General features: G+C 46.3%; 6 protein-coding genes across 6 annotated transcripts; 2 read left to right on the top strand and 4 right to left on the bottom strand.

The window, feature by feature from the left end:
* Nucleotides 1-1,723: 1,723 nt before the first annotated feature.
* On the bottom strand, nucleotides 1,724-2,903 carry LAJ45_02800 (uncharacterized protein; the record flags this gene model as incomplete). The annotated part of the gene is made up of 4 exons (XM_046112391.1): nucleotides 1,724-1,800; nucleotides 2,421-2,445; nucleotides 2,500-2,724; nucleotides 2,805-2,903. The coding sequence occupies 4 exons, from the start codon at nucleotides 2,901-2,903 to the stop codon at nucleotides 1,724-1,726; spliced, it is 426 nt and encodes a 141-aa protein (XP_045974517.1).
* A 2,507-nt stretch (nucleotides 2,904-5,410) lies between these two features.
* Nucleotides 5,411-6,434, bottom strand: LAJ45_02799 (uncharacterized protein; the record flags this gene model as incomplete). The annotated part of the gene is made up of 2 exons (XM_046112390.1): nucleotides 5,411-6,147; nucleotides 6,203-6,434. 2 exons carry the CDS (start codon nucleotides 6,432-6,434, stop codon nucleotides 5,411-5,413), a joined length of 969 nt encoding a protein of 322 aa, XP_045974516.1.
* Nucleotides 6,435-7,345: 911 nt separating this feature from the next.
* Nucleotides 7,346-9,932, top strand: LAJ45_02798 (uncharacterized protein; the record flags this gene model as incomplete). Its single annotated transcript, XM_046112389.1, has 4 exons — nucleotides 7,346-7,369; nucleotides 7,440-7,895; nucleotides 8,013-8,119; nucleotides 8,183-9,932. 4 exons carry the CDS (start codon nucleotides 7,346-7,348, stop codon nucleotides 9,930-9,932), a joined length of 2,337 nt encoding a protein of 778 aa, XP_045974515.1.
* Nucleotides 9,933-12,113: 2,181 nt separating this feature from the next.
* Nucleotides 12,114-15,315, bottom strand: LAJ45_02797 (uncharacterized protein; the record flags this gene model as incomplete). The annotated part of the gene is made up of 5 exons (XM_046112388.1): nucleotides 12,114-12,968; nucleotides 13,018-13,396; nucleotides 13,449-14,066; nucleotides 14,129-14,870; nucleotides 15,027-15,315. The coding sequence occupies 5 exons, from the start codon at nucleotides 15,313-15,315 to the stop codon at nucleotides 12,114-12,116; spliced, it is 2,883 nt and encodes a 960-aa protein (XP_045974514.1).
* Nucleotides 15,316-15,604: 289 nt separating this feature from the next.
* On the bottom strand, nucleotides 15,605-15,910 carry LAJ45_02796 (uncharacterized protein; the record flags this gene model as incomplete). Its single annotated transcript, XM_046112387.1, has 2 exons — nucleotides 15,605-15,623; nucleotides 15,684-15,910. 2 exons carry the CDS (start codon nucleotides 15,908-15,910, stop codon nucleotides 15,605-15,607), a joined length of 246 nt encoding a protein of 81 aa, XP_045974513.1.
* Nucleotides 15,911-16,905: 995 nt separating this feature from the next.
* Nucleotides 16,906-17,867, top strand: LAJ45_02795 (uncharacterized protein; the record flags this gene model as incomplete). Its single annotated transcript, XM_046112386.1, has 4 exons — nucleotides 16,906-16,939; nucleotides 17,011-17,150; nucleotides 17,605-17,706; nucleotides 17,763-17,867. 4 exons carry the CDS (start codon nucleotides 16,906-16,908, stop codon nucleotides 17,865-17,867), a joined length of 381 nt encoding a protein of 126 aa, XP_045974512.1.
* Between the last annotated feature and the right edge of the window lie 4,442 nt (nucleotides 17,868-22,309).

Below are 22,309 nucleotides of genomic sequence, written 5' to 3'. Positions count from 1 at the left end.
TAAAGAAACCCCATTCCTCCGCACCCAGCGTAGGTGTATAGACCCGCTTTATGGAGACATGAGAGGAGCGGACAGGATGATAACGCGGAAGAGGAAAGAAGAGAACTGGGATACGGGTGGGGGACATTGAAAGACGCTAGAGACGAGGAATAGTTCAGGACTTTTACTTTTATATATCTCCTATGTCAGGCAAACGCGAGAGGAGGGGGAGGAGATTGGGTAGTTCAGGGGATATTGCCATAACTGTAAGGTTGCATGCAATTAATGAATTAAACAAAAAAAAAAAAATCATAGGCAAGATGTACCGAGTGATATTGTGTGACGCTCACTAACTGGGGACTGGAGAAGAGATAGACTTGAGGTTATCCTGTAAGTTAGTGGAGGGTGAAATTCTTACTACTCTTTATCTGTTGATAGACACTGCGTGACTGTTTACCTATCCCCCTCCCGCGTCGTAGTAGTGGGGGGCTTCCTCTCCCAGTATCGTAGTTATCTCCTAAGAACACAACCTTACAATACTGGTTACGTCCACTACAGGGACTTCACCGACTGGCTGATAGGCCTGGTATAGGATTTGGCCCGCTGACGGAAGGGGCTCTTAGTGCTTGGGCCAGGACCATGAATCTACTACTTCTAGAGATCTTCTCATTATTACCAAGAATAAGTAATCACACACTTCCTTCAACCACAATCTTCGATCCGGTCGCCCTAAACGTTCTGGACGCTCTATGGCTTATAGAAGGTGAGCATAGCGTAGGCCTAGCTATGGGTTTGCCGATTGTAGCGGATCTGGTGGAGCCGTTGTGGTGAGAGTGATATCTCGTGATCCTGGACTGGTTGCGGTTGCTGTTATGGGGGTTCCCCAAAACCCATGAACAATGTGTAGGCGCTCTCTATTTGCAGCTGTGTCTCTTGCTAGGTGCTTCTGTAAGATGTTTTACGGAAGACGTCACCGACGGTAATGGTAGTTGCGAGCGAGGATGGGAAAGGATAGGAGAGGGGGGGGTTGCCTCGATAACGATAGTAAAGACTCCGTGGTTTCTACTCATGCGTGACATACAATTAATAAAGTAATCAATCAATCAATACTCATACGTAACGCGCTTAAATGTAAGCGAGTGATAATTCATGACAATAGCCTAGCGCAGTAATAACTGACAAATCCTACAGCACATGAAAGAGAATCCCAATCTCGTCACATGGATACATGTAGTCAGAGATAAGGTACCAGTATTGCAGCTCCTTCAAAATCTTATCCTGAACCTCTCACAAGCGACCCCTATAGATAGTATTATCCGGGCCATTTCACAGTATGACTACCCCCCCCCCCCCACGATCATACATACCCCTCGCGCTACATCTATAACCTTTACACCGCTGCACACTACTAGCGGGAAGCGATGTTACGCCGCCTCTATTCCCAGATCAGTAACGGACTGTAAGAGGTCTATACTCTGCGTGATTCTTGCGCTAGATAAGTAGTGGTGATTGTCCCGGTAGAATTAACTATCCTAGTCCTATTTCTGGGAAGGCTGGTTCATATTGTAGGAAGGGACTTCTGCATATGGGTGTTTATGTATGGTCCCCTCTGTCCGTTTGCATAATTCAAGAGTCCTGATAGCGGGGTAGTCTGTTCATGATGAGGGGCAGAACAGATCCACTAGATCGGCTATTCCAAGGCTTCGGCAAGACAATATCTGATAGATCTCCATCTCATATATTCTTAGCAACACCTCTCTATCTCTACCACAAAAGTATTGGGCGCGCTGACACCAGGAGAGTCCGAGTTTATGAACATATCTGCAAATTTAATTTAATAAAAGGGGACTCTGGATAAAAAGAATGCGGACGAATAATAATAAGAGGGGAGGGTAGATAGAACCCGAGAACCACGCACGACTCTTCACTCACACCACTCTCTCTCTCTGGCCTGCATTTTCTCAGGGCCAGATGTCTAAAACCAGTCACAGCACTCGTTGTAGCAAGCTCTGCTTCGGATCTTGAATATGATGGCCCGATCCCCAAAGAACAGTAAACTCCCACCAATGAAACAGTTGTAAAGAAAAGGAAAGGAAGAAAACCGCAGCAACTCCTTAAGAAAACATCAAAATCAAAATAACACATAGGAGTTATATGGTTCATGAAGGAAAGAGAAAGAAAGAAAATGGATAAAGGGGAGAGTGTAGAAGATATCTTTGCACCATTGAACACCCATCATAACCCCCCTTCACCAAACCCGGCACTCCTAGTAGATGAACCTCCCAGTAAAAAAAGAAAATTGCAATTCCAAGAAACCCCCCACTAACACAAAATCACAAAAGAAAAGACAGTAAAATAAAATTGATCCATGAAAGAGTGAATAGAATCTCTCACAATAATGTGTCTTACCGGCAAAGGCGTATAAAAAAGGGAAGAAATACCGTCTAGGTCTCCTCCTGTTACCCGCTATGTCACCCGACCAGCTCCTCCCATACGCAAATCTCAAACCGCTTAACGCACAGTCACCAGAAGCTCTGCCTCCAGGATGAACTTCCCTTCCTTGTACTTCTCGGGGGTCTCGTAGGCTTTGTCATATTTCCAGCCGACGATGACCTTGCATTGCTTGCATGAAATATCACGCACGATGTGGCGACCAGTCGTCATGTTTCGCTCCACCGGTTCGGCCTCTTTGATGTTTACGACCGTATTAAAAAGATACGCTTTTCCATGTTGACCACGAAAGTTCTGTAGGAGCAAGCGAGCTAGGTTAGCTTTCATGCGAGCTTTAGAACTAGAACTAGCTAACTAGCTGGGGAGCGACATACCCTGCTGATGATATCGTCGTGGTTTGAGAGATGTGTTTTACAGTCTTTGCATCCGTAGATACGACTTGAGTTGAGGTAAACGTTGTATGCGAGGCCCATTTTGTTCTATGCTGTAGCTGATTGTTAAGCTTATTGAAGTCTGTCTTGCTTGCTCTCTTGGTCCACTTGAACGGTAACGCGTGCTTTTAAGCCGTTCCTCTGATCAACTGAGTTTCCTGTTTTCCCTCTTGGTCCCTATCTCTCCGGAAACGGGTCAGGTGTTGTAGAAATGAGAAGTGCACTCTAGAACGGAGGGTGGTGTCTTTCTTGTCTGCGTGTTGCCGTCGAGTAGTTGTATCCTGGTAATCGGTAGCAACGAATCGTTATCGTGACCTGAAGTGAGGTGTGGTTATGAAACCAGAACTGTATTTACTATTATTTCTCCCGGCTCGGAATGTAGCTGCGGGGCTGAGGAAGTGCGGAGCGATCCGGTTAAGGGATCAATCGTTCTTTATTCTGCCTTTTGTAGTAATGCAACGGTTCTCTACTGTAGCTAGTAATGTGTCTGAGCGCGGAGAGGTATCTGGAGGTAACCTCGGCGGGAATCCGAGGAGCAAGCAAGCAGTTGGTATGGTAGGAGGTAGGACTTGAGGTTTTGGGACACAGAAGACCGATGGAAAACCCGGGTACAAGTCTGCTGCAGTCACCTGTCACTTGTTCGGATTCGCTTGTTCACTCAAGTAGACTGTAGAAGTAAGAAAGATAAAAAGACTAGAGAGAGAGAAGAAAAAGAAGGGGAAGAAGAAGCTCGGATGGTAGGGCCTTATCTGCCGATGACGTGAGAGCCGGACGGAGAAGAGAGAGGGGGCAGGTTGATTGATTGACTGATTGATTGATTTACTTTACTGTCTTGATTGTAAGGATTAAGAACATCCTGTCCTACAGTACCTAGAGCCAGAACTATAACAACCTACATAACACGCTCTCTTACCTACTTGCTGCTGTTGCTGCAACGCAACAACGGGTGAAATTGGGGATGCAGCGTTGAACGTCGGGAAAGTGGAGAGAGAGCCCCACGTGAGGGAAGGGAGTGGAAAGAGGCGCACGCGGGGGAACAAACTCATCACGAGGTTTGTTTGACTCCTCTTGTCCCTCATCCTCCTCCTCCTGCCATGGCCATGCTCCTCCAAGGAAAGTTCTGAACGGAGGAAAAACTGCAGTGGGGTCTGACTTGCGCTATCGTGTTGCTATCCGGGGAAGCTTCGATAGATAGCTCGATAACCTAACTCCCTCGCCCACCCCACCACCTCTATCATGCAAATTATAAAAAAAAAACATCTTCAATCCCATCCCATCGCACCTTTGAGCCCCCACGGGTAACGGAGCTCCGGGAAGGATAAAAAAAAAAGGGCAGAGGAGAACCGAAACTGGGTCCTGCCAAAAGACATCATTTTAGTCCCGGATCGGACAGATGCAGGAACCTTGCGTAAAAGGCACGCCCTTGCTTTTTTCCCTGGCCTTGGGATTTTTATCGTGAAAGCCGTTTTCCCCTGGTACAAAGAAGGGCTTTCTTTCTTTCTTTGAAGGGGCCTGTTGGCCATTCACATTGGCAGAGCCTAATGTGCATTCAACCACTGACAGTGGCAGATGAGCTATCATATTATTACCCCTAGTAACTGACAAACCGGAGAGAAGTATTGAACTACCCCGCAGAAAAAAAAATTGGTGCCTAAACAGAACCTGATATTGATCCGCCCCCGCCGAGCTTTCGACTCTCATTCGGAAGTGGTAAATTAATCCGGGCGTGCCAAAAACAGTAGCAAACGCGCACCTGGCTGGCCAATTAGCCATCCCCAGCGGAGCTTACTCTACAGAGCCGGATATTTAAAGGAAGCAAAGGCACAATCCGGCGTCGACTTCTCAGAAGTATATGCATATGTGGGGAACCGCAGATTGGCAGGGCACGAGACTACTTGCTTATGCAGTCAGTAAGCAAATTCCCGGGATTCAATTGTTGGCATATCTTCTGCAGGAAACGTTAACTACGGGAAAAAGAATGGTACTCTACTATGCGATGACGCATGGTTTGCGGCCCCACGCCGGCAATAGTCAATACTCAACTTCTAGTACTCGAGGCATTATCAAATGCCATACTACACTAACATCAAGTACATAATCTACTCAATAACCACGACCCGAACTCCTCTTCCATCTAGATCCAGAATAGATACAAAACTACAATGATAGTATCGCAAATCCTCAATTGACTGACTTTGACTAGCAACAGACACATACAAGAGGGAATACACACTTTTTCGGCACCTGCCACCCACCCCATCCCTGATCCCTACCCCATTTCCTGCGTTGACAAAGGAGAAGTAACTAGCTGGATAACAAAGAAAGAAAATAACCCGATGAGTAAGTAGAAAAGGAATAAAAGATAATAAGATAAAAAAAAACAATAAGCAGATTGATCTCATCTCAATCAATGTCAACGCCTCGCCCCGTTCCCATCCTCCAGATTAGCATTCCCCCCCACCTTCATCACTGTCTTCTGCGCCTTCTGAATTCCAATGACAATCCTAAGAAACATCTACATATCCTCAACAATGCTTTATATTATTTTCTTAAACATTTCCGACCCATCCCAAAATAGCCCCTACAAGGACGGTCGCGAGGGTCCAAACCCCGCTAATACCCATAGCGCCCTTGAAATCCCCTCCCTTTACTGTCCCAGCCAAAGCTACAGTTGCGCTAACACCTTGGTAGGCCGCAACCAACAGAGTCCGCTTCACGATCTTTCGGCCTCGGGGCGAAAGTGACTTCAGCCACAGACGAAGGATATAGGCCCAAACACCCGTCGCTTCTTCTCCTGGCCCTTCATTCTTCTCCACTGGTGGATATGTAGTGATCGCGGAGTCCGTGGCATCGTTAGGAGAGTAGAAGATTATTTCTGATGCAGCCCATCCGATTGGAATCATCAGAAGAGATCTTGCCAGCAGCACCCCCTCGGGGGCATCATGCACGCGCACAACGCTTTCAATATCCCATCCGGAGCTGATCAGCCAGCCCACGAGAAACTTCTTGCCTGTAGAGTGAAGCACTAATTGATAGAGTGTACTTGTTAATAGCGTGGTTAGGAGTCTTGTTGTGTCAAAGATCTTATTCTCTTTCTTTGCGGGAGTTGACTTCGAATCCGGGGGGCTCTGGCGAAGAAATAAGAGTGGTAGATAAAGACTTAGAAGATCTCCTGCCGCGACAACTGCAAGGGTTGGTATCAAAGGGGAATGTGACGGTTGGAAGGTGTGCATGTAATGCATGGATGGCGCGAGAGAGAGCATTACTAGGGAAGCTGCTTGGGTCGCTGTTTTGCGCAATCGGGTCAGTAACCAATTTAAACTGTAGGGCGAGCGTTGTACCATCCCAGCCGCCGACCCAGTGGCACATAAGCTCGATGATTCGCCATCCTACAAGGCCCATATAGTCGCTGAGAGAGGTCATGGGGCGTTGGATCGCGGTGACATCCTTATATATCCAGGGAGACGCGAAATAGGAGAAGGCTGTGGAAAGGACGAGGTTCATGAGAACTAGTAGAGGAGGTTTAAGGCGCGTCGGGATCGCGTCTGAGGCAGCACGTAGAGTGGACGGCATAGCTTGAGAGATCAAGTAGTTAGGAAAAGCTTGGAATTATGGTGGTTGTGGTTGAGGTGACGATGATGGTGGTGGTGACAGAAGATAAGGGAGAGGATGGGGATTTGAGAGAGAAGGCTGTAGGAAGTGTTGGAGGTGTTGGACGAATTGTGTGACGTAGAAGAACGAGCTAATCAGGGTCGTCATGTCATCACAACAAGAATTTAACGTGAACAGTTTCCCCAAGGGGTAATAAACGAATAAACATTGGGTGGAAACAAAATCCGGGAAAGATGGAAAAATGTCGACGGGAGAAAAGGCAGTGGGTGCGATATTTGTTTAAACATGTATATATGTAGCGTCCTATTCTTTTCACACTCCTCTATCACTGCATCCTTCCCTGTCACTATTGCTCAGCTCTATCTTGCTCTGGAATTTCTGTGGTACATACTGTCCCGTACTGTGCCGCGCGGGATACATGATTCCTAACCCCAGATTCGAACGGCTTCACCAAAATGGGAATGGCCTTGCTCAGTCACGTGTGTGGCGCTACCGACCACTGACTGGGGACAAGATGAGGTATGTATGGCGGGCTGTTGTTGCCAACAGCACAGTGATACGGTAGGGCGAGAGAGAGATAGGTACATGTAGAGCTTCTCGGCCGGCGATAGATATAGGTATTCTGGGAAATGATTATAATAGTATTTGTTATATTCAACAACTTGTGTTTTATTCGAGATAGTTGTTTTGGTAGCTCATGACAGATTCGAAAAGGCATAAGCAGAGAAGGCACTCCCGTACTTTCCTGTCAGCCCCAAAAATCCAAAGCCACCTCAACAAAACACCTACGATTCACATCTCAACCCTCTACATCCATCCTCATTCTCTTTGGCCCCAACCCCGCACCCTTGAGCTCTTAACACCCGCGACACATGGAGCATATCCGGGTCGCTAAAGTATTCTACCCTTGCCCTTTACTCTCTATGTTTTACCGGCTTTGAAGCTAACTATTAGATACCCACAAAGGTCGAAGAGGTGACAATCCTACACCGTGGTCAACCCACCGTTGGAACAATCCACCTCACCCCTCATCACCTCATCTTCCGAGCAAATCCTGATGAAGAATCAAATACACGGCCTACCGAGATATGGATAACATATCCTATTATCGCCAATGTTTACCGCAATCCCCCGAGTGCCGGTTCACAGGCTCACATTAGACTTAGAAATCGTGATTTCATGTTCTTAATGTTGCAGTTTCGTACGGATAGGGAGTGTAGAGAAGTCTTCGAGAGCATAAAGTCTTTGTCAGTTGTGAAGAGTGTGGAGAAGCTCTATGCTTTCTTCTATACCCCTGGGTCCCCAGAAAGAAAGCACAATGGATGGGCAGCTTACGATCCACGGAAGGAATATGAAAGAATGGGGGTTGGTACGGATAAGTGTAAAGGCTGGAGGATCTCAAGGATTAATAAAGACTACGCTGTGAGTAACGCCCCCCCCCCCCCCGGGGCTTCAATCGTAAGCTTTGTTGCTATCGATATTTTACTATACTTCCTAGCCTCTCAACCCACCAGCTAGCTTATGGTTTAACATCTATAGTTTTCACCGACATATCCTCAATTATTGGTAGTCCCAGCAACTATAAGTGATACGACACTGTCTCACGCCAAAAACTATCGATCTCGTGCCCGGATACCCGTACTAACGTATTTATACCTCTTTTCTTCTATCACTTGGAGCGAACAGAAGACTAACAAATAAGGGCATAGATACCTGCATCCCCTCAATAACTGCTCAATAACTCGTTGTGCACAGCCCTTGACTGGAGTCCGCGGAAATCGCAGCATTCAAGATGAAAAGCTTGTCGCAGCTATATTCGCGTCGTCGCAGCCTCAAAATGCGTCACAAACCCCCGCATACCTCACCACGTCTACCCCATCCCCCAACGGTTCCTCGACCAACCTCTCCAGCTCATCCTCCGTAGATAATGGTGTGGATTCCATAACTTCGGAGCCGGTAGTTGCAGAAGGACGTGTTTACGGAGCACAGCAACACAACCTCATAGTCGATGCTCGCCCAACAGTTAACGCCTACGCCATGCAAGCCGTTGGAATGGGTAGTGAAAATATGGACAATTACCGACATTGCTCCTCGCCTCCCTGTACCAAAACTTATCTCGGTATCGACAATATACATGTTATGCGAGATTCACTAGCAAGAGTTGTAGATGCGATCAAGGATTTTGATATATCCCCACTAAGCCCTAATAAGGAGCTCCTCGTGCGATCCGGTTGGCTTAAACATATCGGTCTTATGCTTGATGGGACTTCAATTATTGTCCGTCAGATTGCAGTCGAGCATAGCCATGTTCTTATTCACTGTTCCGATGGGTGGGATCGAACCTCTCAACTAAGCTCACTCGCACAGATATGCTTAGACCCCTATTTTCGTACCATCGATGGCTTTATCGCTCTTGTGGAGAAGGATTGGGTTAGTTTTGGTCATCGTTTCCGTGACCGTTGCGGCTTCCTTGGATGTGATAAATGGTTTGTCGAAACCAACCGAAATGCACCACCCACAGTTGAAGAGGGCTCTCTTGCCGATGAGGACCCGCTCCAGCGCACTACCAGCATCGGTTCTTTCACCCCTACTGGGGGGTTCGGAGAAGCTCTCGAAAAGGGCTTTGGGCAGGCCAAAAACTTCTTTAATACCGTCAACCGTTCTTCTTCCTCTGCTACCGATAATAACGACAGTGATCCTGATTCTTTAAACATTGATCGTAAGACCAAACTTGCAAACCTTGCATCCACCCCTATACACGTTACAAAGCCAAAAGAGGTATCTCCAATGTTTCAGCAGTTCTTGGATGCAACCTATCAACTTCTGTATCAAAATCCAACCAGATTTGAATACAATGAGCGATTCCTCCGACGGTTATTGTACCACCTTTACTCGTGTCAATATGGAACGTTTTTGTTCAACAGCGATAAGGAACGCGCTGATGCACGGGTTAAGGAGCGTACTAGAAGTGTTTGGGATTACTTTCTGGCGAGACGGAACCAGTTTGCTAACCCTCTTTATGATCCCGGTGCTGATGGGGTTGAGAGAGAGCGAGATGTCGGTGGTGGGAGGGTGTTGTTTCCAAGAAGTGGAGGAGCGGTTAGATGGTGGGAAGAGGTGTGGGGTAGAGATAATGGGGAAATGAATGGTAGTGAGAACGCGCTGAATATTGGAGTTATGGGAATGGAGGAGAGGTCTCGTACTCCTATATCACCTGGTGAGGCAGGTACGGGAGCTGCAGCTGGTACAGCAGGGAGTGCAGGTTCGATCGGTGGAGCTGCGGATTCTGGAGTTGCGACGAGTAGTGGACTTGCAGCCGGAATAGGTGTGGGCGTTACGGGAGTTGCAGGACGTTTAGGTGGCGTCGTTGAAGGAGTTAAAGGATTGAGCATCTCACCTGCAAGATCTGATTCAACAAGTGAAAGGAGAAGAACACCTGTGGAAGTGGAGATGATGTGAAGTGATTAGGACTAACGGTGGTATTTCTTCATTCTTTCTTTTCTTTTCTTTTCTTTTCTTTTCTTTTGATTTCTGTTTTATTCCAAATTTGCAACATTTTGTTTGCGCGCTGAATCACTGGGTCATTCGAGGGTAACTGTACGTTTAGCTGCAATATTTTCTTTCTTTCTCTATTTCCTGGGATTCTTCTCTCTATTCATTGCTTTTCTTTGTGATGTAGTGGAACGAGTATGATGATTACGAGGCATCTCTACTTTTAGCCCTTTTTGTTCAGAATTCTTAGGATAGGCGAAAGCGAGGGTGGAGCAACGAGAAGGCGGGGTGTGTGCATTAATTCAAGATACCCGAAATGCTCAAGTAGGGCAAATACATCTGTATTAGTGGGTGTATTGAAGCTGTTTGCAATTCTAATGAGAAACTGGCCAGATGAATAAAGTAAAGTTTCGGGGGGTATGCATTTTCAAAGAAAGCTAAGATAGTGTAAGACTTTTTATCCCCCACATACTTGTATCTAGTTAACCCATAACCCCACACGACAGCCATACCCCCACACGACAGCCATACCCCCGTGAAGGCGTTTGCTCATAAAATACAGGTGCCGTCCTACGCACCTAGCACCTTGCTTCTACCTCAAGAGGCCTTACCAACCCCGTTCCCTAGATTAGAATAGTCTGTTCTCGTATCTAGTAAGTTTTGATAATTAAACTTACTGTATACAGCGGTAGGATTATTCGCACTATCGATCACTCGGTTTCTGGCGTATGGCTTACCTAAGGAAAAGGCCCCTGCCAAGATTTGATGTTCAGGGATAGTCCTTAATAAGTAACCCTAACCCAATTACCGACAACTCGGACCTGGGGAGTCCGAAATCCGGTTCGGGATGCTTGCTTCTGCCAATTTGGAGCCTTTGCAGGCTGAGGTCGAGGCGTTAGACGAGCCCGCTATCAGTTAAATCACGCAGAATGTCTATGCGTTTGTATCACCCAGGAACTGTTTCTCAATACTAACTATTATTGGGCCTGGGAATCTTCGGGACCTAAAGCTGCCGAGTGATTTTTAGCTGACTCAATATGTATCACATCATAGTGCCCTTTGTTACGTTTGCTCTTTTGGGGAGGAATGGTTACATGTACTCCCAGGCACTCGGTAACAGGACAGCTTTGGGGTAAGTTGTGTACTAACTAACGTACATAGGCTGCTAACCTAGGAGCTGCGTGAATCGTTTGCTACTAATCAACTATTTACTTGATCAGGCCTCGGCATGGTAATGCGGTAGATGGCTATTATAATAGACGCTTATTTATTAGTGTTTGTGATATACGAACGATGTCACACGATTTTGACCAGCCTATTTGCAATTGCCTTAGAGGCTCACCGCCCCCACGCGTATACTACTTGCCTGCCACCTTCGTAAAAAAAGCTCAAATTTTCGCCATCCATGTTTGCATTTGTAATCGTACCAAATGGGAGCCGAACCTCGCATAACTAGTTATATGTACTCGAATTAAGCTATAGGCAGTACATACACATCTGTAGTGATAGATGCTTTCAAACAAAGTTCTTTTATTTCCGTTTTGACCTTCCATGCAAAACATGATTCTGTAACTCATACAACCAACCCCATATCAAACAAGCACCATGCATAGATTTTAAGACAAATAAAAATAAAAATAAATAAACGATGGAGGAAACAAGCCTCTCTGTAGCCACATCTGTAAACTATCAACAACGAAGAAAACCCATTTATGACCCCGAAAACGAAAGAAAAGGAAAAAAAGGCATTAATGTAGCGATATTCAGAAAGAAAGAAAAAATGACGAAAAACCCTTTCCCCAAATATTTAGTATGTCGCCCTAATAGTGAGTAGTGAGTTTAAAAGAAGAAACAAAACAAACCGAGAAAAGAAAGCAATATAGTACCACCGTTTGGAAATTTCCAAATCAGCAAGAGAAAAGATAATGAAACCAAAAAAAGGTGGAATGTAACGTTGATGGGGTACACCTCGCCCCATAAGAAATCTCAATCCAAATAGCGCCAGTGACCCGTTATAATGCAAATGGTAAGATCCTGAGAGGAAATAAACAAATGAGAGTACAATGCCAAAGCAACTAAGCCCACGTGGAAAATGAAAGGAAAGTGCTCAATCATCCAATGCATATGCCGAGAATCCAGTCACGACCTTTAATATTGCTCCTTCAAGTCTGGTTGCACACGATATGTTGATTGCTGCATTAGGACATCATCCCACTCATACTCGTCGCCAAAAAAACTATCCAGATTCATAGCACCTCCCGCAGTTCCTGACATGAAAGCCTGTCCTGGAATACCGCTATTTGGTACTGGGCGGCTATCACCAACTTCAATGTGTTGTGTTGGTCGTTCACCCCCTGTCGTCGGAACATCCGACGAAACTGATTGGGGTTGACCCTGTAGAAGGTATGGGGGTAAAGGGCCAAACAGTTGGACCTCTAAACTGTCGTATGGGTTTCCCTGTGACCCGTTTGCACCAAACATGCTTTCAGGGGATGAAGGGCTGTCTTGCTGCATACGTTCCGTCTTTGTATACTGTTGCTGGCCCATAGTGTGTGCGTAGTTATAGTTAAAAGGGTCCGGCGAGGGAAACATTAAAGCGTTGAGATCTGGCAGTCCACTCCCGGAAAGATGTGCCTGGAAAGACACTGGCTGTGGATCTGGAGTGCTATGAGTAGAAGGGAAAGTCTCGGCAGTTGTAAATACTTCATATGAGCTTCGACGATTTAAGTCTTCTGGAGTCTGAGTTAGAGCCGCTGTTCGTTGAATTTGCATAGGTGTCGTTTGGCGTCTCATGTCTATATCCGGGGATCCGGGAAAGGTTCTTGAGCGCCTGCTTTGAGGTGAATCCGAAACGTCAGGCGAGACCGTCCGGGAGGTATTGCTCCAAGTGGTAGACTGATCGGCATCCCCAGATTTTGACCCCGCTCTAGCCCGCTTTTTCTTGGCTAGGCTCGCTTTTTCTAGATCTGGTTTGATCTTTTGGGGGACTTTGTCAAATAAAGGCTAGAAAATGTCAGTACTTGAATCATGCACATTAAAGGACGTCACATACTTGTAGAGCAATCGAACACCTCTTTGCAGCTAGGCTTCGTTCCTTAAGACCTAATAATAAATCTCGTCCAATCTCCGCATCCCTCAGTATTGCCAACGATGTTACATCGGTGGAATTTTCAAGGACGTAGTACAGCATTGTGATGACGGAAAAGAAAGTGGTGTACATGCTGAACCAATAAGCGCCATTCAAGATGCCCTTTTTTCTCATTTCATCTGCTGTGTGAACAATTTTGCGCGAAACATTAACGCATGCGGCGGCACTGGCGTAAGGTCGCTCATCGCAACCTCTGTTCTTTGGTCGAGAGATATAGTGCAAAAACGGGCGATATAGCATCATTTGCACGTGAGCAAATGCCATCTTAAGAAGAAATTGGGCCCTAGAGAGAGTTATTAGATTGATGAGTCATTAGTAAAAAAGCGATTACTTACTTAAGTAGACTTTGCGGCGTATCCCCTCCGGGTCTTAGTTGCATCGGAAGAGCGTCTAGCCAATCCCCAAGGTCCTTTTCAATTTCATGAACTTTTGAGTAGCTAACACTGTATCCAAATCTTCTACCAGTCACGCTAGCCTCAACTCCCTTCAAGGGATAAATATATTTAACCAATTTTCCCATAATCTTCAGTAATTTAGCATGAGCATTTGCAGCAGCCATCGCAGGCATAACTCCTTCTGGCTGTGGTAATATTTCCTTCTCGGTAATATACTCGTCATCCACTTCAGCGGGCATTTCTTGATCTATATCCTCGTCTGCAATACCTTTCGGAAGCCCCAGCAGAGCTCCGACATATGTATCCATTTTCCGTACAGTCCAGAATATTCTTTTACGGATTTCCCTTTCTATAGGACTAAAGCTTGTTCCTGGTAAAGATCGATGAAGGCCTAGCCTTACAGAAGCGGAAAGCGCAATGCCGACAAAAGAATAACATGTTGACATCCTAGCAGATGATTGCAGAAACACAACCATCATGAGGACGGTCTGGATGGAATGGATATCGCGACAATCAGTTATTTCAATCATACGGCGACCAGCACTAAAATATTTGGTTCTGTATGAAAAAAATAGCTTGATTAGAAAACATGTGCATTGCTGGTTTCGGAATTGACTCACCCTTCAGCAACCGGGCTCTCAACCCCGTATATAGACATGTCGTTGACAAAGATACATCCTACCGCCAATGTCAAATATAGTAATGGTAGAAAGCTAAGTTGGTTTTCAGTGTAATTTCCAGGTTCTGTCTGGTAAATTTGGTCCATCAGTTCATTGAATGTCGGCCTGTGGACAAATCGCATAAGAATACAAGCATCGTCTAGACATGTATCCACCAAAACAAGAGCAACCTCCTTCTTTGGCAACATAGCTGTTATTGCCGCGCTTGCCTCTGGGGATGAGCTGATAGATGATTGCGGGGAATCAAAAAATGCGGGGAAAGCAGTAGAGCGCATCTTTTTCAAGGCTTTGACATCCTCGCCTAGTAGATCGCCGAATTGGTTATTTAAATGTGCCAGGAAGGCCATACCCGATGAGTGACCATGGAAGTCCATATGTCCACTCTCATCGATATCTAAACGCCCTGCTGCTTCTACCATAGATTCAAGAAGAGAATCCTTTTCTGTCCCGATGCCGTTATCATTTGTGCTGTTATTGATTCCGAGTCTTGCTGTGCGGACCGTTGCGGCCTCCTGTATTTGCGGTAGAACCTTATTGAGATCGAAGTTTGGGTGGTTCACATCGATGTCTGGCAGTACTGCCTTCAACAGTGCTTCGGTCCGTTGAAGTCGGTTCTCTAATGCCTCGATGTACTGTGGAGCGGGGTTTCGTCTCCGGTTTGAGGGTTGGTCATATGTGCATTCTAAAAGGTACCAAGAAGCAAGAATCAGTGGAGGGTTCTTTTGCGGCTGCCAGTTTGCCAGTACAGCTAAGGGTCAAGGTTGTATGACAGGTCAAACAGGAGTTCTTGCTCTACTTCGTCCCGGAAACGGGGGGCAACATAGGAAAATTCACAAACCATAGCTGTAGACCGTACAGTGTGTACATGGCTGTTTCCCGTCGCACTTAATCTTCTTCCGCCGACACTCATCGCATGCTCGAGTAACCCTTCTACGTTTCTGTAATGGTAGTGGCGCCTTGGTAGGTACCGATGATGTCGCACTGCTTCCTGCCACTGAAGGCGGCGCCGTTTGTGGAGGAGGGGGCATATGTTGCCAATTGGCAGTTCCCATCATTGCAGTATCATCGTCAAAGGACTCGGGCGACGAGTGGGTGGATCCCAAATGTGAAGTCGAAGACATATCCATAACGAACAGCTTTCTCGCGCTCAGCTCGTCCAAATTGATTTGCATCCAGCACCAGCAACAATAACGAGAGTGATAAAAGCAACGAAAACCGATTGTCCTGGATGTATCTTCACAGACAAAGGGATATTGTTCGAAAAGAGGGGGGTTTTGTGAAGAGTTGAGTACTAGGAAGAGAGCAGGGGATAATGCTCTGGAAGGTATGGTGGGGTGGCAGTGCCTTTTTCTCTGGCGGGCTTTGTTTTGCGTCAGATCAAAAGCTTGACTATTATTATGCCCTTCTGCTGTTGGTCTATGTATGTACGACCTTTCTGTGTGCAGGTAAGTCAAAGTGTAGGGAGCAATAATTCAAATCCCGGATTCTGACGTACGCTATCCTTTTTTTTTTTTTTTTTTTTTTTTTTTTTTTGCCCTCCCTAGGTAGCCGTGCCCAGTGCTGCGGTCGGAAAATAGAGACAAACCCAAGACTGAATTCGTGATGTCTGGAGAGTCTGAACGAGGGTCTTTTTTCAATCTGGCCTTGGGTCACACCTTTGATGACAGGACAGGTCATCCACTGAACCTGATGGACAGGACAGGTTATCCACTGAACCTCCATGGCGTCTTGGAGGTTCTCACTATTTTGTCTCGAAGTGGAAAAAGAAGGGACCCACAAGGCAGATTTGGGATTAGAATACCTCCGCCATCCATCGGTCGACCACCAAGCGATTCATAGTGGTTACAGGGGTCTTTACCTTATAATAGGATAAGGTAAAGTAGAGAAAGACTACAGTACCGTACAGAAGTCTTGTCTTTCTTACTTTCTAGAGCTTGTCACAACAGGTCCGGTTGGAGACCATGCATGTTCCAAGTGACAAGCGGCAATCAATCTTATCGCCCATCGATAGATGTGGCAACCCCTCCCGCGAAGGGAAGTCTCACGGCATGCAAAGAATTGGATCATTACCTTCGCCATGTCTATGAAAATTGCTTCGTTATGTTCTGGAAAGCTCCCAAGAAATAAAAGCTTGAATTCAGCAAGAAATGAAAGAAAACTCACTTATGAATCCAGTCATCTGCCCCCTTTTGATGCAACTGAGAGGGGGGATGGGGGGAACCAAGAAGAGAGCCTTTCTGCAACCCTTTCCAGTGCGTAATTTTCGCTTCGACCCTCCCAACCACAGGACTTCGTCGATTGTAGTTCCACCAAAGGGTGTGAATGCAGCACTAAATGGTGGCGTCTGGCGGATTTCTAAACAGAAGAACCTTGTACCTCGTTGAGGTCCCCATAACGGCAATAGAACTCAGAACGCATCGGTTTCTCCCGCTTAGGGCATCTCCGTAAATCTCGTATTGGAAACAAGCAGGAATAATCTCTTTTCTCGCAAACTTCCCCGAATCAGAAAAATTTCCTCCAAGTAAGCTTTTAAATCCTAGTTCCTCCCGGCGAAAAGGAAATTCTTTGACGTAATTTACCTGGCGATATAATTGGGGTTACGCAAAGGAACATTTCTTCCGCCGTTTGGTCTATTTTACGGAGGTCATGACATCACATCACACAGCATATGGAGGGCACAATGCAGTGAACAGTGTCCATCACGTGTGGCGTTTAAGATGTCAATTATGGTTGCATCAGTAAGAGTTGCAGGTACAGTTTGAAAGTCAATCGACCCTCTCGATAAACATCTAAGATTTCGTCTATGTCTCATTGATGAACAGGAGTTACTTGGGATCGTTGTGAGTCCCAAGAACCGATTAATCGATTTGAGGAGGTATCCCGTTTCCATGGCATGGGGGGAACCCATGCCCCACGCGAGAAAACCGCTGCGCCTGAAAGCTTGTCAACGCCTGCCGCGACTGTAGCTGCATGTAATCTACGGCTGATACAGCGGATCAGCCTAAAACAATATCGACCGTCTTTGTCACCGTTCGGTAAGCTCCAAACCCCGATCACCTTCGGCCGGCGTGTGCTCTTAACCCCGGGCTCTAATTTCTTTTGGAGAATGTTGCTTCAAAGTTGGTAGTTGGTTCAGGGCTGATGCAAATAGGTCAACAAAATCACGGCCGTCACCTACTGTGCACTGTGTGTAAATACGTGTATCTCAGGAGCCCAGTGGAAAGAAGGGCATGTAAGGGCCACCTGCGCGCGTCCTGCGGGGTTTTTGAATCGAGAAAACCTAAAATGTGGAAGACCACCGATGTGAGACGGCAGTTTAGTCTCGTCTCAAGTGCCTAATTGGCAAAGCAGGAAAGTCCCTCATTTTTTTTGCTGGGTTTGCAGTAGTCTAGTGGGTGTGACACGCAACTTCTCAGGTCCAGGACGGTGTTCTGGCCGAACTAGCGCCCAATATCTTTCACTACTACGCCAGACAGATCACCCCTAGGCGATGCGTGAATGGTGATGTTAATATTACCGTATGTACTTGCACCTCTAGAGATACAAAAATGATCTATTGACATTATTAGAATAGTATATGGTACAGGTGTCCCAATTACTTGTTGTAGAGTGTGCTCATCAGACAACCCATGAGAGTCACTCGCAGCCGTTTCTGCACTTTCATGCAGTCTGCAGTTGATAAGAAAGTCAAGCTTTTTCACATCACACGAGCATGGATCAATGCGGTATGGTTAAACACACCGACCGCAGATCTGGTATCAAACAAGCCTTCTGCGTGTGCCCAAGTAATATAACAATGCGCATTTATACCCCCTAAGTATTGGGGCGAAGCGGTATTTGATCCAAACCTCGGTCTCGGGTATTGAAACCGCCATATCCATCCAAGTACTACCGACCGATCTCCAAAACATCAGTGGTCGTTTCCCTTAAAACACTTAATGTAGTTGGCCAATTCAGGGAGCAATAAAACTCTGCCTAAGTGTCTAAATAATATGAGCAGTGAGCAGTTTCAAGGACCTGGTATTTGGACAGGCCTCGTCATCACAGCATCACATTACGACGACTTTCAGCTCAGCTCCTGTAGGCTGTAATGATCCTCCGAGCCCTTTTGCTCACCCCTCCACTTCACTCCGCACATGGTTCCACTCTACTGGGACCTTTTCCATGTTTAGACGGGTTGCTTGGCCCTTCGCTTGTGTTGGCTAAGCTTTTGCCCACCGGCCCGTTAGTCTCAAATGAAGCCTGACATTGACCACTTGGGTGTACGAGCCCCCTACGCCTAACCACAAAGGACGAAAGAGGGGGGCGGAGCATCGAGACCCTCTTCCGTATCCCAAAAAATATCTCTGATGTCGGCCAGTTACTATCCGATCATGCAATGGTACCCATACTCGGCTTGTTCTGTCTTAGATCTTATAATCGCCATTAGAAGTGATATCCGCTAGGCCTATAGGAAAGGTGCCTACATGCCTCGATATCAATAATCAAGGAGCTACTTTGGCGTTCTGTGATATTATGACTGGTTACTAAAACTAAAAGGGATGAGGGGGATTGACACGCCCTGACATGCCATTAGTGACTCGATGCTTGTTTGCCAAATGAGCGTTATATATATGTGGAACACTAGCGCTGATATGAGGTGACATGTCCATGCGAGTCTCAAAGGCCTTCGTGTTTCTCATCTTTGGCCCCAGACAATCGACAACGAGGCATAAGCTAATTAAACCCACGGGACACCTGTCCTCACAAATAATACCTCTTCGTCATGACTACACTTCACCGTCCCTCACGAGTCTAAGACTTCCATCTCGACTTTCACCCTCTTAGTAGCTCCACAACTCATGTCTCTATCACTTCGTCGGTCGTTAACAATGGTTCAAAGTCCGCAATCGATCAGGACGAAAACTGGCAATAAATCATGCGTGTTAGTTATCTTATCTGTCTTTTTTCATACCTTCAAAGTGTTGACTGGTGTTAGAGAAGTGCACATGCCAAGCCAAACGGGTAACTCTCTTCAACCTCTGCCACAGGTCTCGCAAATTCATACCCCACGCCGAAATCCCGACCGGTGATCCCACTGCCGAGTCCGACTCCCGAGGCTATGCACATGTTTGTCTTGCTCGCGATCACCAACATAATTATCGATGCCATCTTGTTCATCCAATCACTAGAAGTTGGCGGTCCTTTCAAATTCTCACATAATCAGCATGAAATAGAAAAAAAGCAATTCCATTAGCAGCATGTTGACCTCATAGGCACTGGCGCGGGCAAAAATCACCCTCTTCGGTCTAGCCAAAAATTATGCCGTACTACCTCACTTAGAAATTCAGGGTCTCAAAACAAATGCGAAATCGCGGACCGATATCGCGACGAGTAAAGTGAAGAGAAGGAGGGGAAAAAAGCAAAATTTGGGACGCGTATGCCCCAAGCCGTCAAGACATGCGGGTTCTCTCCTGAAATAGACGTACGGCTACATGCAACGGGTAACAAATACGGCTTAAGAGATTTTGATTTATCTAAAAGTACTTTCCTGGGCGGCATCACCATCATACGATTGATAATATATTATCACCTTGGCTCCCCTTTAGTTCAATGGTTGAATAGGGAGATGCAGTGTAATAAACAGAAGAAGTGCGCAGGAACCCATTTCTCGGCCGATGTGACTCGCACGATACGAGGACAAAATGCTATGATCTCGATGATTATTCCCCGCGCTGAACCGCTTGAGGGGTAATTATCAATCTCGGGATATTAAAGCTCGCTAAATTGTTGCCAAGTCCATGTATGGAGCCTGGCGAGATTGCCAAGGGAACTGTATCATGAGATATCACTCGTCATAATTATTAATACCTGATGCCTCCTGATATCGGCTAGACTGTCGCTTGGCAACCAAAGAAGGGTCCACATTCAACGAGTGGTCCCTCATATAAGATTGTTAGGATGGTTCTGTTTCGGATGGACCCATGGGGAGGTGGCTTTTCAGGGTGGCACTATCTTTGTAAATACATCTGAAATTACTCAGTTGCCTACAAGAACATTTAGAAACGCTTGAGCAAGAAAAACCCATGCATCTAAAATATATGTAGGCATAAAACAATCGTCTTCTAGGTTAGGGTTTAGCAGCCCCCACGTTCCTGGGATCATACTAGCTTGCAGGGATCACACTCTCCAATGCAGCTAAGCCAAGCCTTTTCAACCCAACGTCTTCACGATCCCGGAACACGCCGGATCTGCTGGTTTTCCCGACCATTCCCCGTACCCTTGCTTCCAGAAGGCCAAGAAAGAAGAACGTTAACCAGACTACTAAGGTATCTGGCGATGTCTCACATGCCAGCTAAGTGTGTACCGTGTACGGTAGATGTTGGGTTTTTTTTGGCGTTGGAGCTAACAGTCCCCTGCATGTACCAGTACGGAGTTCTTCTCGGAGATGTGCGAGGACACACTTTTCCGTGACTTGAACCAGTTCATATGGGCGAGGAGGAAGACTCGATTTGCATGTAGGTCACTGAATTCATCGACTGAGGAGTGCATGAAGTGTACCGGGGGCGGGTGATCTCTCTGCGTTTGCTCTACTCTACTTTTCTAGGCATACATACTTGGCATATAATATCCTGATACATACCAGGGAATCACTGTAGCTGGTGGCTTTACCTACTTTTGATTAAACCACTGCCGCTGCTACGTCACAGAGGGGGGGGGGGGGGTTATATTGCGCTTATCATGTAGAACAGAACATTGGCGCAGCTCTACTCGTGGTTATACAAGTTACCCTACGGCGGAGGCACTTTAACTCAAGTTCAACCGCGGTGCACAAACACACCCATCCGTGGCTAACCTTGCAAGCTATACTCAAACGATACCTGAACCAGCGGATACAGTGAGTAACCCTGTAGCTGCAAAACAGAATCCCACGGTACCCATATATGCTCTCTTTCGTCATCATCCCTCTACTAGAAGATGTACTCAGCCTCAAAACGTCAACCCCTGCTACATACGACCTTTCATCTCGGAAACGCCTTCTGTTCCAAAACAGAAGAGACAACATGTCTTGCGATACCCGGCTCGGAAAAACCATGCGCATGAGTTAAGGTTATTCCGAGCTCTGCAGGACGGATTGACGTGTTTTTCTGTTCATCCGGAGGAGCACAGCTGCATGTAGGGGTGCTTATGCGAAGCATTTTGTCTCTTGACCCATTGTAGGAAAAACTAGATGATCAACCCGGAGAACAATGATTCGGCCCTGAGTTAGGTATACATGCGAAATACACTCGGGACACCCGTTCGTGTCTCAAGTTACGGACGTCGTCCGGCTATCAGATAATCTGTATATGAGACAGCTACGTTCCCGACGCTAGGCTAGTTTCTCCTTCCCCGGATAAATACTTTTGCGGGGGAGGAAACCATGAAGGTTTCACTTCGGGGCGGTTTACGATATCTGTTACGGGAGTATCCTCTTAATGGAGTCTTAACTTTGTAATTTGATACTTAGAGTAAGCAAAACCTCTGAGAAACACTGTGGCTTTCTTACTACTCCATGACAAACGGAAAATTTCTTCCGAGTGAGTACAGCTTGTTCAGGTACTAAGCTGAATGACTTTTCACAACGCCTTGTAATAAAACACGCAGACCTCCAAATCGTTAGTTGCTTACATCGTATATAGCTCATGTGATCTTTAAATACATAACACATCAGTAGATGTATATAACAGCTGGTACCTAGCCACATGCCTTTAGTACATGTACTCGCGTACAGCATAAAGAACCAGAAAATGCAAGTGACGAAACAGGGATTATTTATATGGAGTGGCGCTGATCTGCCATACAAAATACGCATTTGCATTTTCTAGTTCTTTCCCCTACACGCGAGTACTTGTTATGCACTTGATAGACCCCATACAGAACAAACGTAAACCGGCAGAGAACGTAGGATGTCTAGACTTCCGTGTCGATCTACCATCTACCCGCCTTCATACCTGCATGTCAATGAAAATGGAGCAAGCTCAAAGTGCCTCTCTGACACCACATGTACCCAATATCTTAACCTCAACCGGTGGATACCCTCATGTGTACCGGATTTGACAACCGGTGCATATACATACGCATGGAAGCTCCTACTCCATC

This window comes from Morchella importuna (genome assembly GCF_003444635.1).
Source record: "Morchella importuna strain M04M26 chromosome Unknown Morimp01GS005, whole genome shotgun sequence".
NCBI lineage: Eukaryota > Fungi > Ascomycota > Pezizomycetes > Pezizales > Morchellaceae > Morchella > Morchella importuna.
The sequence above is the reverse complement of the archived record's forward strand: the minus strand, read 5'-3'. Positions and strand labels throughout refer to the sequence as shown.